Source organism: Toxorhynchites rutilus, chromosome 1 (genome assembly GCF_029784135.1).
Source record: "Toxorhynchites rutilus septentrionalis strain SRP chromosome 1, ASM2978413v1, whole genome shotgun sequence".
NCBI lineage: Eukaryota > Metazoa > Arthropoda > Insecta > Diptera > Culicidae > Toxorhynchites > Toxorhynchites rutilus.
The window spans coordinates 150,211,080-150,224,608 of NC_073744.1; the positions used below are offsets into that span (position 1 = coordinate 150,211,080).

General features: G+C 38.8%; 3 protein-coding genes across 5 annotated transcripts in view; 2 read left to right on the forward strand and 1 right to left on the reverse strand.

Moving 5' to 3' along the window:
* Positions 1-18: 18 nt before the first annotated feature.
* On the reverse strand, positions 19-13,255 carry LOC129763317 (uncharacterized). Its single transcript, XM_055762257.1, has 9 exons — positions 13,180-13,255; positions 13,067-13,114; positions 12,426-13,004; positions 12,105-12,368; positions 11,952-12,049; positions 11,777-11,899; positions 7,319-7,436; positions 7,000-7,252; positions 19-245 (listed from the first exon to the last, which is right to left on the reverse strand). The coding sequence occupies exons 3-9, from the start codon at positions 12,865-12,867 to the stop codon at positions 152-154; spliced, it is 1,392 nt and encodes a 463-aa protein (XP_055618232.1). The 5' UTR covers positions 12,868-13,004; positions 13,067-13,114; positions 13,180-13,255; the 3' UTR covers positions 19-151.
* LOC129763318 (glycosaminoglycan xylosylkinase homolog) lies at positions 4,410-6,947 on the forward strand. 2 transcript variants are annotated; one of them, XM_055762258.1, is made up of 4 exons: positions 4,410-4,944; positions 5,012-5,369; positions 5,426-5,831; positions 6,731-6,947. In XM_055762258.1, the coding sequence occupies exons 1-4, from the start codon at positions 4,534-4,536 to the stop codon at positions 6,930-6,932; spliced, it is 1,377 nt and encodes a 458-aa protein (XP_055618233.1). In that variant the 5' UTR covers positions 4,410-4,533; the 3' UTR covers positions 6,933-6,947. The 2 variants fall into 2 exon arrangements, with proteins under 2 accessions (XP_055618233.1, XP_055618234.1); XM_055762259.1 differs by having other exon boundaries at positions 5,426-5,841; positions 6,731-6,868.
* Positions 11,551-13,529, forward strand: part of LOC129763319 (BLOC-1-related complex subunit 5) — a 44,140-nt gene continuing 42,161 nt past the window's right edge. The window contains exons 1-2 of one of the 2 annotated variants that reach the window (XM_055762261.1): positions 11,730-12,138; positions 12,204-12,551. The gene's annotated coding sequence lies outside the window, so the exon portion shown is untranslated. Of the gene's footprint in view, positions 11,690-11,729; positions 12,139-12,203; positions 12,552-13,529 lie in introns of those variants that run through there. The other variant, XM_055762260.1, reaches the window with a different exon arrangement.

Sequence of the window (13,529 nt, forward strand, 5' to 3'; positions counted from 1 at the left end):
ATTCTTATCCGAACTCTCCTGTAATGTTTGAATGAGCGGTGAATGACTGCTACAAACGTCTGCCAGTGTGAGAACAAAAAGCTGGTCGAAATTATTTCTGAACAATAGTATTGAGGCTATCAATAAATTCCCGGTAGGTTTTTAAATATACTTAAAAATCCGTTATTGATAGTTTTCCGGTCTCAGGTTTTACCCAGCGATAGCCATCACTTTTTCCTCTCATTCTGACCAAATTGATTTTTACGCTGGAAAAAAAAATACACATCATTATAAAAATGGAATTACTTCTTAGACAAGTTAACGATCGGTACAAGAGATAATTGGAAGAGGCATTGGGTCCTATTATGTAGTTCGAGTCGAAGAAACTTGCTTCGTTAGCTTTATTTAGTTGAAGATTGTGCTCGAAAAAAATGCAATGCTTTCTTTTGTGTATAATAGGGTGCCAATGAATGTATGGGGAAAAAAATTCAAAAAGTTACCCTATACAAAATCTTCGTCACCTCGAAAAAACACCCTATGCCAAATTTCAGCTCAATCGGACTTAAGAGAGAGTGGCGCAAAGCGGTCAAAGTTTGAGTTTTTTGAACATCGAAAAATCACCCAAGGAAATGAAGGTGAAGGAAATCGAGGTTTTCGAAAAAATTTTTTTTTTATGCCAAATGTCTTAAAATTGCATGAAACGTCGAGTTCTAGTGTCATCTCGAAAAAAAAATTTTTTTGTCATAAATCGGCACTCTGGGACTTTTTTTTCGGCATGCGAAACGAAAAGTATGGTTAAGGGTGCCAATAAAAAATAGTTACTAATAGTTATCTCGATTTTTCATTCGGAACTTGCTACAAAAAGTTGATTTGCACAATAATATACCCTATGCAACATATTATCTCATTCGGACTACATTTACTAGTGTCGCAGACGTCAACATTTGAGTTTTTTGAAAACCGAAAAATCTGCGGAAATCGGGGTTTTTCAAAAAAAAAATTGATGACAAATGTCTTAAATTTGCATGACACGTTGAGATTTACAGTTATCTGAAAAAAAAAAGTTTTTTTCAAAAATCAATTTTTCAGACAGAAAAAAACAACCATGTGCCAAAAGATAACTGTAAATCTCGACGAGTAATGCAATTTTCGGTGATTTTCGTTTTTCAAAAAAATAAAGTTAGGACAAAAAATTAAGAAAATCACCTTGTAATCTACGTTTTATTTTATATTTTTCTACATAATCGCCGTAACGTTCGAGGCATTTTTCATAGCGTGGCACGAGTTTTTCTATTCCGAGCGCGAAGTGCGTAGCGTACTATTGTGAAGTTTTGGACCGATTAAGAACTAAAGGCCAGGTTTATTGACGAAAGGAGTTTTCCTCATCCACGATAATGCGCGGCCCCATTCTGCTCGCGTAACTCAAAGGCAATTGAAAAAATTCAAATGGCCTGTGTTCAAGCATCCTTCTTACTCCCCAGACCTCGCCCCTAGCGACTATCACTTATTCCCGGTGATGAAACAGGCGTTCGGCGGTCAACGATTTGATAACACTGAAGAAACTCGTGACGCAGTTACATCGTACTTCAAAAAGTTGGACGCTACGCACTTCGCGCTCGGAATAGAAAAACTCGTGTCACGCTATGAAAAATGCCTTCAACTATACGGCGATTATGTAGAAAATTAGAAAATAAAACGTAGATTACGAAAATCATCTTGTTTTTTGTCATAACTTTATTTTTCCGCGATTTCTGAGGCACTGAAACTTATTTTTTGAACGACCCTCGTATAAAACTATAAAGTTAACGTCTTCGACAAAAGCTCATATTTTATTAAGATCTAAAACTTTCACGAATACACTACATCGCTATCTTGAGTTTGAACAAAATTAGGGTTAGTTGTATTTTTTCAAAGAACACATGAAAAAGTAGTTGTTAGAAGCAAATTTTCCCTGTAGAAGTGTTCATCTTCCGATGTATGAGTGACTTGCTGGAAATTGTAAGGGTTATTCACAATGAGGTACATATCGAGGTGCAGCAGTAAGCGAAGTATATCTGTATTAGCAAGCAAAATATCGTGTCGTAATTATTTCCATTCAATATGGGATGCATATGGAAGGAACAAAACAATGCTGAAAGTACTCACGGTTGCATGATAATTTGAGCCAAAATTCTCATGAAATCATTCAACTGTTTGTTTTTTAACAGAAAACAATTGTATCCTGGCTTATTTCGATTATTTATGTGGTAAAAAGGTCCAAAGATTTACACCAAGGTTGCAATTCGGAAGACAAACCGACAACCGCATCACCCGTTCCTCGTGCTCCTGTGGCCGAGTGGCTAGCGTCATACATTATCATGTCGGGGGTTCGATTCCCGTTCTGGTCGAGGGGGTTTTCGTCAAAAGAAATTTCCTCGGACTTGCACTGGTCAAGCGTATTCTAGACCTTGCCACTCAGAACATATTCAAGGCGTTTTATTTGGCATAGGAATTGCAACTAAGTACTACGCAATGACGCGAGCCATCATCAACAACTCGAACTGGACTAGAGATGTGCCATCCGCTCATGAGCTGTTCCGAAGAATCAACTCTTTGAAGTGAGTTGACGTGGAACAGCTCGCAAAAAAAAATCAAACAGCTCTTCAGCTCACTTTGATGATGATGAAGGAGAGAAAAGAGCTGTAGAATTGAAGAGAGTATGTGAGCTGTAAGATTCAAATGAACTGACCGTCTCTCGCTCTTCGTGTTAAGACATCAGTTTAGTTTCATTTGTCCCTCGCCTTTTCAACTGTTATATTCGCGTTGACGGCATTGAGCTTTGTTTACCAGTTTAGGGGGCGCCAAAAATAATAATTGGCTCTCAGGCAGAATGAACACGTTTTTAAAATTCAAATTATTAATGAAAATTAACTTCTGTGTATCAAATGAGTATTCTATTTCAATGAAAAACACTTTGTTTGCAGGCGGTGCAAAAATCTCATAAGATTTTTTTTTTTTTTGAAGAAAACTTTCTATTGTAATGTAAAGCCTCAGTAAAAATGTCGGAAATGTTGTACTCGCCGAGTCTGTTGTAAATAATAGTCTGGAATACGTGTTTCAAGTAATTAATAATATGGTGTGAAAAATTTCATTTGAATTTTAACATTTTCAAACTGGCTTCGTGGCTATCGAGTTTGGGACCCAAATTGAAAGTCGGCACTGACAACTGAGCTGAAGAGCTGTTCATAAAGAACAGCTCATTTAGATGAGCTGATATGATCAGAGCTGTTCATCATGATGAGCTGATTTGCACACCTCTAAACTGGACCAAACTTTTGCTGTTTTTGTTCCAGGGAAATACGGCAACTACGAGTTTTGTACACGGTTCTGATGGGAGCCAATGAGTTGGTTTCGGAGAAGTGCTCACAATGACTATCTAATTTCTAGCAAGAAACTCGCCAGTATCTGCCAGACCAAAGCTACTGGAATCTTTGTAGCTGCCACTATTTAGATGATCAAACCGATCCTGATGATTGGTGAATCAGCTAGCGCTATCGATGCCATAGCCACGGCTGGACTTAGGCACCCAAACATACAAGCAAGCTAATTGCTACCGGATACAGTCCTCATGTGGCCCCGGGCATTGCGTCATAAGCGACTGACCGTTTATCCGGAATCGGTCGTTTTGGACTTCTTTTAACGCATGAAATGCCGATGGACGATCTGAAATTACAACATCACCCGAACTTTTTGAGCGGAAAAGTAGTCTGCTGGAACAAAGCTGTTTTCCGGAAATTCAAAGCATCATTAACAAAACTCGAAGACCTTAAAGTGATAAGGAAACAGTAAATCCTGTCCATACTAAGAATATGTTGCAGTGATATCACACAACTTCAACTGAGGGCCCTTTCATCCCCTTTGCTCTAAGTGCGAGGTCCTCAGTTCGGTCGAACACATTGTATGTGCTTGCCCGAAATACGAGACATCCGACATCCGGAATCTTTATGGGATCAGCGGGTGCATTTGTGACGTCCTTGGCGAAGACCCTTCAAGAACTGTACTGCCATCCTTCAACAGCACTACTCTGTTTTTCAAAAGATGTCAACTTGTTCTATAAAAGTTATAATCCAAATCGAAGATCCTTGTTCTTTTTTCAATGATTAAAGCCTCCGTAAACAAAGGAAAAGAAGAAGAAGATTGTTGACGATAAGGACACTGGAACAGTCGACATCTGCGAACGATGCGAATTTCCCACCATTAGCCTGGGGCCATGACAAGTGAATATCTTCACCAAACGACCAGGAAATAGAATTCGGAGCACAAACCAGCCCAGGATATTGAAAATCTAAAAAAACAAGACTAACAAAAAATACATTTATTACATAGAATATTTTTCACCGATTATCTTTAATTTCGAATAAACGTGTGAACATTGTTTTGATTCGTCCATTTCAGTCGCAGCACGAGACAGCAGTGCGGTCGAAATTTCGGACCGAACCTGCTGCTTAGTGTTTGATGAATATCACGCGTTCATGCCTCCGCGGCGCACCAGCTCGATGAAGTGTGCTGTCCCCGATGGCCAAACGCAGACAGCTCTATCTGGGTGTACTGTCGCTGCTGCTCTTCCTGCTAGTGCTCATCTTTAGCCTTAACTTCTATCTCGTAAATTGGCTCGCCGCTCACGAACGACCCCGGCATGATCTCGATCGCGAGCCCATCCAAAGTGTGACGGCGAGTTCACTAGCAGCACCGCTTGCGTATTACGAAAAAGACCCACAGCATGGACTGTTGCAACTAGTCGAGAATAAGCATCCGAAGACAGCTCGAGCTGTTTCGATTCATGCCGCTGTTGAGGCGAAAGTGGCTAAACTAAAACCAGTGTTTAAGAACAAGAATCCACGCTATGTCCCCGTGAAGCGTGGTTTGCGCCGGTCGTTCGAGGCACGGAACTATAACATATCGTCAGTGTGGAGGATTGCCAATTCGGTTTGTAGAGTGTTGAAGTGCAGTAATGGGACTTAAAATTTCAATTGACATTCTGCATATATTTCAGTGGCCCAGTAGAAATGAGATTTTTCCCCAGAAAGATGAAAGAATTGGTAAGACAATCAAGGCTCTGCAGGAAGCGGATGTTCTCAAAACCAGGAACACTCCCCGTGGAACGCAGTTGAAACTCATTTTTGAGCTGGCTGGAGGTCAGCTTGCTATTTTCAAACCTAGCTGGTACGAACGGAACACAACCATCGATGGACAGGTTTATTCCGGAAAAGATAGACATAACTCAGAAATAGTGGCTTTCCATTTGGCGGCTGTCCTCAATCTTCGGTGGACACCGATTGTTGTTGGTCGTCGTATTTCACTGGTGGAAGTGTACCGTCTGGCGGATGATGAGTTACAATCAACTATGATAAGTATGAAGTTAGCTGCAATTATTTAATTCTCGACTAAATGTTCAAAACATATTCAGAGAATGACACTCGCCAATGTGTGTATGGAAAATGCCATTATTGTAAGGAAAGTGAAACAATTTGTGACCATCCGGAAACTGGTATGGTAGAGGGTGCCCTGCTTCTGCTAATACCGGGGAAATTTGCGAAATATCGCTCACCTTGGCAGAGAACCTACCAGACCGGAGCGGCTGCCGAGTGGGAGAAGAACGATTCGTATTGCGTTAAAGTGAAAGAACAACTGCCATTAGTTAGAATATTAGATCTAATCGACGTAGCTGTTTTCGATTTTCTTATACAAAACGGCGATCGTCACCACTACGAGACACGGGACGATCGTGTGCTGCTGATGGATAATGGGAAAGGATTCGGGAATCCATACACGGATCATTTTGATATACTGGCTCCACTGTATCAATGCTGCATGTAAGTTGAGGTAAATGATTTTGGTTCGTCCAGTCAAAAGTATGATCATGGTTTGCCCACTTTTTTGAATGCTCTAATTCAGCGCACCTGTGTCAAATCAGGTATTCGAATGTTTCAAAACATATAAATAAAATTGTCTTTTCATTATTTACAGTAGTTTTAAAGTATATTTTTACGGATTCACATGTGTTAAAGGATTATAAAATCCATCTTCTATTGGTGTCAATGCACCCCTCAATTGAGCTAACTTTTAATCAAACACCAGATGATTATTTGGGACGTATTCAGACCTTTTCTGGATTATAACACTTACAAATATTGCAAACATTATGCTTGAACACCATTTGTATCAGATTTATATTTACTAAACCATGTCCTTCGCGCTTAGCAGAAATAAAGTTACTCTGTGTTGAGTGTGTTGAGGTGAACACTTTTAAAAAGCCCAAGAGAAGGCAATATTCTGAAGAAAGCCAAAATTATGATCTAATCAATATGATGACAGTACACTCATGCAATGAGAAATGCAAAATCTACTTTCAAATTCGATTTTTTTCATTCAAAAATAATTATTTCTAACACTGGACAAACCATGATCATTTTTCGGACAAACTATGATCAGAGGTGGACAAACCATGATCATAATTTCTCTTTGAGGAAAATCGTTAAAAATATATAAATATCAGAATAATTTCAACGCCACATGGTAGTATTAGAAACTAGAGCCTTTGAGCTCTTCAACAAACCCGAACTCGTCTTGACTATACGTGATTTTTATAAAGGAAAATCGATTTGCATTTACTGGTTGCGTGAAAACACCCTAAATTGAACAAACCAAGATCATTTACCATAGGTCAATATTAATTTATACCCATTAATTTCACTGTTTTTTTTCTTTATAGGATTCGTCGTACCACATGGGAGCGGTTGCAGATTCTCTCCGGTGGCGCACTCACAGAATCACTCCTATCGTTGAACGTAATAGATTTACTTCAACCTTTGTTAACCAAAGAGCATTATATTGGAATTGAGAGACGACTATTACTAGTATATGCAACTGTTGAGCTATGTAAAGAGAAATACGGTAGTAAAGTTTTAAAATAGAGCATCCGTGGTCTATCTTCCACTATAAAGAAACAGCACATTGTCTCTTAAAAATGGTTTTTATTACCTCTTCGTGCAAATCTCTTGTCGAAACATCAATTTGAAGCCCCGTCCAACCGTTTGCTCGTCGGACCGAACCGGAACAATTATGGGGCCTCCACTGTCGTCATTGACCGAACTGTTTTGGGTGTAATCTTCGTTAACGGACCCATCGTTCAGACGATTACCGCACAATCGGAGATAGTTAATCGCTATGTAGTCGTCTGGGCAGTTGTATATTTCCACACCCGCTGTGTTGTCACGAACTAGGTTTACTCCTTCTGTATGAAAAAAAACATTAAATTCTGACGTTAGGACTACATGAACATTGTTCATACTTGACCTACCTTCATCCGTGTTGACCAGCTGGAATAAGTTCTCTTCTCCCTGCTCGTCCGAATTTGTGAAAGTCACAGAACAAAAGTTTGATACTCGCATGATACAGATAGCGTAGTTGAGGTTATTCTAGATACATGTAGAAAGAATACAACATTGAGTTTCACGTGATAAGCTCAAATATAAGTTCTACAAAAAAAATTTATAGGGTGAACCTAAGGGCACGGACGGGATCTTGACATTGGACTGTGATTGTGTATGGTAATTGCATTTGTAGTAGTAGCTCAGAACACAGAATCCATTCCAAATCCCACCAGAAACAAAGTATATCTCCCTTCGGTTGAAGACCGGAGATGTAAAAGAATTAATAACCATGGTATAAGTTAGTGTAATAAGTGCATAAGTTAGTGTTTCACCTGACTTTTTGATCGTTTATATTTTTTCCGAAAAACCTACAGCATCACTACAGTCAATTGCAGAGAAATCAATATTCAAATTTTCACTGAGTTCATCATCCATGCTTTGGAATGAATCTTTACTCAACAAACGAGGAAGCATATCAGCAGAGGAAGACTTGTTGAATTTTTCCTAATTTTCTATGATATTTAGTACGGTTATAGATATATTTACCATAGTCCCATCATTAAAGTTGATTCTACCTTGAATCAGACAAACAAATTATATTTAAAATCTTTTCAAATTGACTGTGTATTGAAAAATTTTTCTTTTGAATAATTTTAGACTCTGAAATGTATCCCTACATTAATAAATCTGGGGATAAATCTACATACACATTATCCTCAATGAAGCAATTTTATAAATAAAAAATTAAATAAATAAAATTATCCTCAAAGAAGCCATTGTAGCAACCTTGCGCACATTGTCCTATTTAGTAAAAATGTACCCCTCGAATTTTTAAATGTCACCCGTCACTATGACAAGTTAACGTTTGTGTACATCCGTTTGATTAAGCGATTGTCAGAGTCGACTACCGCCGTTGCGTGTTCTCGAACACTCTTGATTCGACTTCTACAGAGTAAAGTACAATAAAGTTCATTCTAATGTAAAACGTGTTTTTAACGCCTCCGAACGCCGCGAAGAATACCATACAATGTTGTTCTTATAGCGAATTCGTTTTTGTTCAGTTTCAACCCCAGTGCCGCACTAACTGCTGTCAAAACGTTTTTTTATTCACTCAGTTTCGCACTCAGTGTCGCAATAGTTCGCCCCGAAAACTGTTAGTTTCGCACTGAGATGTTTCACGGGTTGGCACTCGGGTTCACCAATACAACTATACTGAACTGTCAAGTTCCGAATATTATTTTGGAAAATCTAAAAATAAAGACTATGAAAATGGAAAACCTGCTGCTTTTGCTTTTGTATTATTGGAAGCGTAATCCAATTCGGATTCTGATTTTGAAGAGTATATTCGAGTAGACGGCATTAAGCTACGTGTGCTTTCATTGGGAGGTGAAAATAATGATGGATATTCAGGTGGAATAAATTTCAAAATCAAAATTATGAATGAAAATTTACTTTAACGTATCGAATATTTATTTTATATGATTAAATAAGAGGATTTTTCCGATATCGCAGAAACATATTGAACGAAAACTGTGTCTAATGATGATTTTATATTATAATAGTAATTATTTGTGGAACAAACAGGAAATGCATCGACAAATGGTTAAGTGAGTGTCAGAACTACATGTGTTAGGTAATCGAACAATATGAAGTACAAATTTTCATTCAAACTTTTATATGTTTACACTGCACTTGGCCCTTCTGATCTGATGGAGAACAATTTACCTCCCAAGCACTAATATCACCACCAGACGTCGACACTGTACATTTGCCGTCGTAAATATAAACAAATCAGACTATATAACGTACACCAACAAACCAACGCATTCGTGAAACTGAAAACGTTTTTTTATTACAGAGTCAGTTTGGCACTGACTCAGTTTTAAAAACGAATTCGCTATTAATCTCGTTGTAATTTCATAAATTCGTCAGACAATCTGGTTTCATGAAATTTTCTAGCACTGTTTTGGAAAGCCACGAAACAATTGAGTACCAAAATCAGGATCATTTAATAAAAATCAGGATAAATTGAGTGTTCGTCAGGATATCAGGGAGCGTGCTAAAAAGTCTGGGAAATCCTGAAAAATCAGGAAGGTAGGCATCACTGTCTTGGACCACAATTACATAAATTGTAAATAGCAAGACCTACACGATAAAGACGTGAATCCAGCCCGAATTGATTGAACTTTGGGGATAATAGAGTAAAACCATCTTCCAAGATCATTCCTTCAGTGATTCTGCCGACTTGGAAATGCTTGTTTGTCCGAAAAATGGAGAATAACTTGTGATACGCATCAACTCACATTGTGAGCTAGAGCCGAATTCTAGGCAAAAAGGTTGTTCGTAACGCCTAGGAGGAAAGCGAGTGGTTAGTGCAATCGAAAAAACATACCCATTTTAATCTTCAAATTGCTTAACTTTTTTAATGTTCGTGTTCCAGGCAAAACAATTCTGGATACTTTCCTGTCTAATGGTATACAACATAACATGTATCGCAATAACGATTTTGGGTAAAATGGATTTGAAAACTCCTAATAAATCGTAACATTTTTCGTAGAGTTAGAAGAGAGATAGAAATCAAGCACATAGACCTATGTCAATATAGTGATTGTTTTCCGCACAGCGATCGATTTAAAATTAATGCAGGGAAGTATGAACATTATAGAATTTGCCATCAATATTCCACATGACTTACTGCAATGATGATTTCCCCAGTATGCTTGTATTAGGAGGTTTGTAATAGGGAAGTACATGCAATGTGAGTGAATTAAAATATCGTGGCGAGGAGTGAACACGCCCCGCTGCAGTGAGAACATGGCCTTATTCTCAAAATAAGGTACAAATTGATAAAAAGACGAGACAATAAAAATGGTCGAAAAAACGGTTCTATTCCGTACAAAACGGTACGTTTGGTCAGTTTACTCTCGGGTGATTTTTATTCCTATACAAAAAAAAATCTTTCGAAGACGCTTCACAAATAAATCTTTTTTAAAATTTTTAACCATTTTTCCGTAAGGTCGAGGACATAGTGAATGCGATGCGATGCGCGCGGGCGCGCAATCGTTAGCGGGAAAACTCTTTTGTCTACGACTGTGGAAATCAAATGCAAACCGCCCGGACCTGACATAGTAAACGCGATGCGAACGCGATTTCAATGCGGCGAAACTGTGTGTGGAGTGTTTTGCCGCGAGTGAACGCAAGTGGTGGTTGCCAGGCGATTTCCATAAATATCTTCACGAACGAAACGAAAATCAAGGTTGTGTTGTAAAATTATTATTTTCGTTTTGTTCGATCAATTATATAACTTTATTCTAATTTACATAATTCATATAATGAAAACGTTACGTTAAGGGCTTTCCATTTTCCATGTCCACAGATAAAAACGACCTAACAATTCAACTGTTTACAAACTTAAGACATGTTATCATATCTGGCATCCTTGTGCTGGGTTGTTTACATGTAGAATGGAGTGGGATGAAACATCAAAAAACGCGCGATCTGAAGCGATCAGTATTTTATAGCAAGCGATGAGCTCCAATTCATTGCTCCGCATCGCATCGCACCGCACCGCGTTTACTATGTCCTCGGCCTATGTTTTTATACTTTTTAATTTATGTCAGCCGGGTGACGTCTTTAGAGAACCCCCATTGAACTGACAGGAGCCAACATATCGGGTATCCCACTGACATTTTCCCTTTGTTTTCTTATGAATTGGGTATCCCACTGACAGTTCTGCTTGAGATTTTGCTCACGATCCTAGCATCAATCATAGCACCCGGCTGATTTATGTACACATCTGTCGGAGTCAATAACATCGAACGACGCGAAACATCGCAAAAAGGTAACGACAACGTCTCAGACGTCAGCTAATGTTTTATTTTGATCTTAGGTTTTGATGGTACTGTGGCAGAGATGCCATATTTAAAGAGATCCTCAATTTAGAAAACATTGGACTTAGTTTTAATGTTGTATTCAAATCATTTCAAAATAAGAAAGTTTTTTTTCGATAGATTACCTCAAATCAACCAAAAAATTCGGAAAAAGCTTTCAATCGAAACTTCTTTCTCATTATCACTCGTATACTGAATATTGTTCAGTATTTTTTGTATGCTGAGTGAAGATATCTGAAACTATCTTCTGGCATCCCTTGCACTGTGTTTCTAATTGGAATATGTTTATCAGTGCTGTGGTCATTCGCAAACAATGTTTTTGCTGTGTTATGGAAAATATCAGTTTTAATAAATGAATCAAACAAGATGATCCGGACAATTACGATTGTGTGAACGTATTATTATAAGGTATTTCTAAATGCTAGGGAAAAATGTTTAGTATAATGCGTGATTTAAAATATTGAAGTTTTATGTGAATGGTAGTGTATTACTTACCAAATAGCTGGGATTTCTTCTGGTTACCACCGTCGAATGATTGTCGTAATTGAACGATTTGATAAATCCCGTAATAGTGACAAAAAACTGCAGACATCCTTGAGGAGCCTGTGGGAACGCAAGCTGTGAAAAGACCATTTGAATTTGTTTGCCTTTCTGAGTTAAGTCATTTTACTTGTGTGATTTTTATACTGAATGCTTTTGGATGAACGGAATTCGATGTAGCCGTCAAATACACAAAGGGGGAAGATTCCCTCTCAATCTGTAAATAAACTGCCCAAACAATCAGTACCTCAATTGTTTAGAATATAATTGTACTGAAACCCACGATGTTGTCCACTATTGATGCCACATATAATCGGGTATTTTCGACGGCTGTTTTGCACTGATATGATTAATTGATCCTCGTAACAATTTCCTTCGACAGGCGGAGCCATCTCGAAAAACACAAATTCCACCAGAACCTGCTGCGTGTTCCATCGCAGACCGATTGTGAAGGTGCAAGACAGTCTCTCTTCGATCGGGGCTGGATAATTCGGACTTTGAAAATAGCTTATGTTCTGCGTTGTCCGATCGTTACATCCGAATTGAACTGCAAGGTGACAAAATTGTAGCTCACAATAAAAAGAATTTAGAGTTAGACACCTACAGACACAGCACACACCAAAACCGATGGCGCACAGGTCTACCGGAACACCACCCAACTGACTGCACTCGGTTTCGTGGTAACATATCCCTTGCAGCGAAGTATGCTGGTCCCTTCGGGCCGCACAAGGTGCGTTTTCGAACTTGATTACATTAAACACACTGAAGATGGTCAGAGGAGATTTCAGATTCTCGAGCACTCCGGATTCGGTAGAATTTGGCACGGAGCTGTACAAAAACAGTTTCCCCAATCGCTCGCTCAGAAGCTGAAATGCATTCTCCACCCGAGTGGGTGGTCTCATGATATGACTCGTCGCATTGTCGGGAGCTGCCGTGGGAGAAACGCTATCGTTTGCATAAATCAATGATCCATTATCAACCGGTATGATTACGGATTGTGAAGCAGACGGTTTCATTTCCTCATCGTCGTCGTCGCTTTCTTGCATGTTGTATTGCCGCCGACGTTTGTTTTCGATCACTTTCGGATCGAAGCGTATTCCGTATTCTACTTTGTAGTCGATATATTGCAGTTGATTGGGCTTCGGCAAGTCACGTAAGACGAGTTTTTCCGCTGGTGAATGGTCTACTGGTTTTGTAATAACGTAAATATTGAAAAACTTTTCTGAAATAACGATGTAGCTGTACCTTGAGTGGACGCGTACTCTAGTAGCTCTACTTGATCACTATGTTCACCTGATAATAAATTGTGCGAATCATTAAAGCTCTGTTTCACTTTCATCTCGATTGAATTGGTCAACTTTAAACAAACCGCTGTTAAAGCCAATCGGAATAAGAAAAGCTGCATTTTTTCCAAATAAGAGTAACAAATTTCCCAACGCTCCAAAGCAAACTGATGATAGTGTTGTCGATTTCATTTGATGACAGATTTCCCACCCTGATCATAGGCGTTTGATTCGAGTGCTGTCGAATGCTGTGTACCAGCACGTGAAACATGCTGCAATTAAACCCTCAAACAGAGCATGCTTGCTGAAAGATGTAAACACAAAACTTGAACACTCTCTCTCTCTGCAGATCTTGTTGAGCGTTTTCAAACATCAGTCATGTCTTGCGCCCCTCGGAGAAGAGTGATTCGAAAATTACGGAAACG

Bases quoted from the DNA above. Each gene is read 5' to 3' on its own strand.
- LOC129763318 (XM_055762258.1), top strand. From the start codon at position 4,534: ATGGCCAAACGCAGACAGCTCTATCTGGGTGTACTGTCGCTGCTGCTC. The intron at 5,370-5,425 runs GTATGAAGTTAG...AAACATATTCAG, and splicing joins GTTACAATCAACTATGATAA to AGAATGACACTCGCCAATGT. The intron at 5,832-6,730 runs GTAAGTTGAGGT...TTTTCTTTATAG, and splicing joins CCACTGTATCAATGCTGCAT to GATTCGTCGTACCACATGGG.
- LOC129763317 (XM_055762257.1), bottom strand. From the start codon at position 12,867: ATGCAAGAAAGCGACGACGACGATGAGGAAATGAAACCGTCTGCTTCA. The intron at 12,050-12,104 runs GTGGGTTTCAGT...TTGTTTGGGCAG, and splicing joins CATCAATAGTGGACAACATC to TTTATTTACAGATTGAGAGG. The intron at 7,253-7,318 runs GTAGGTCAAGTA...TTTTTCATACAG, and splicing joins GCTGGTCAACACGGATGAAG to AAGGAGTAAACCTAGTTCGT.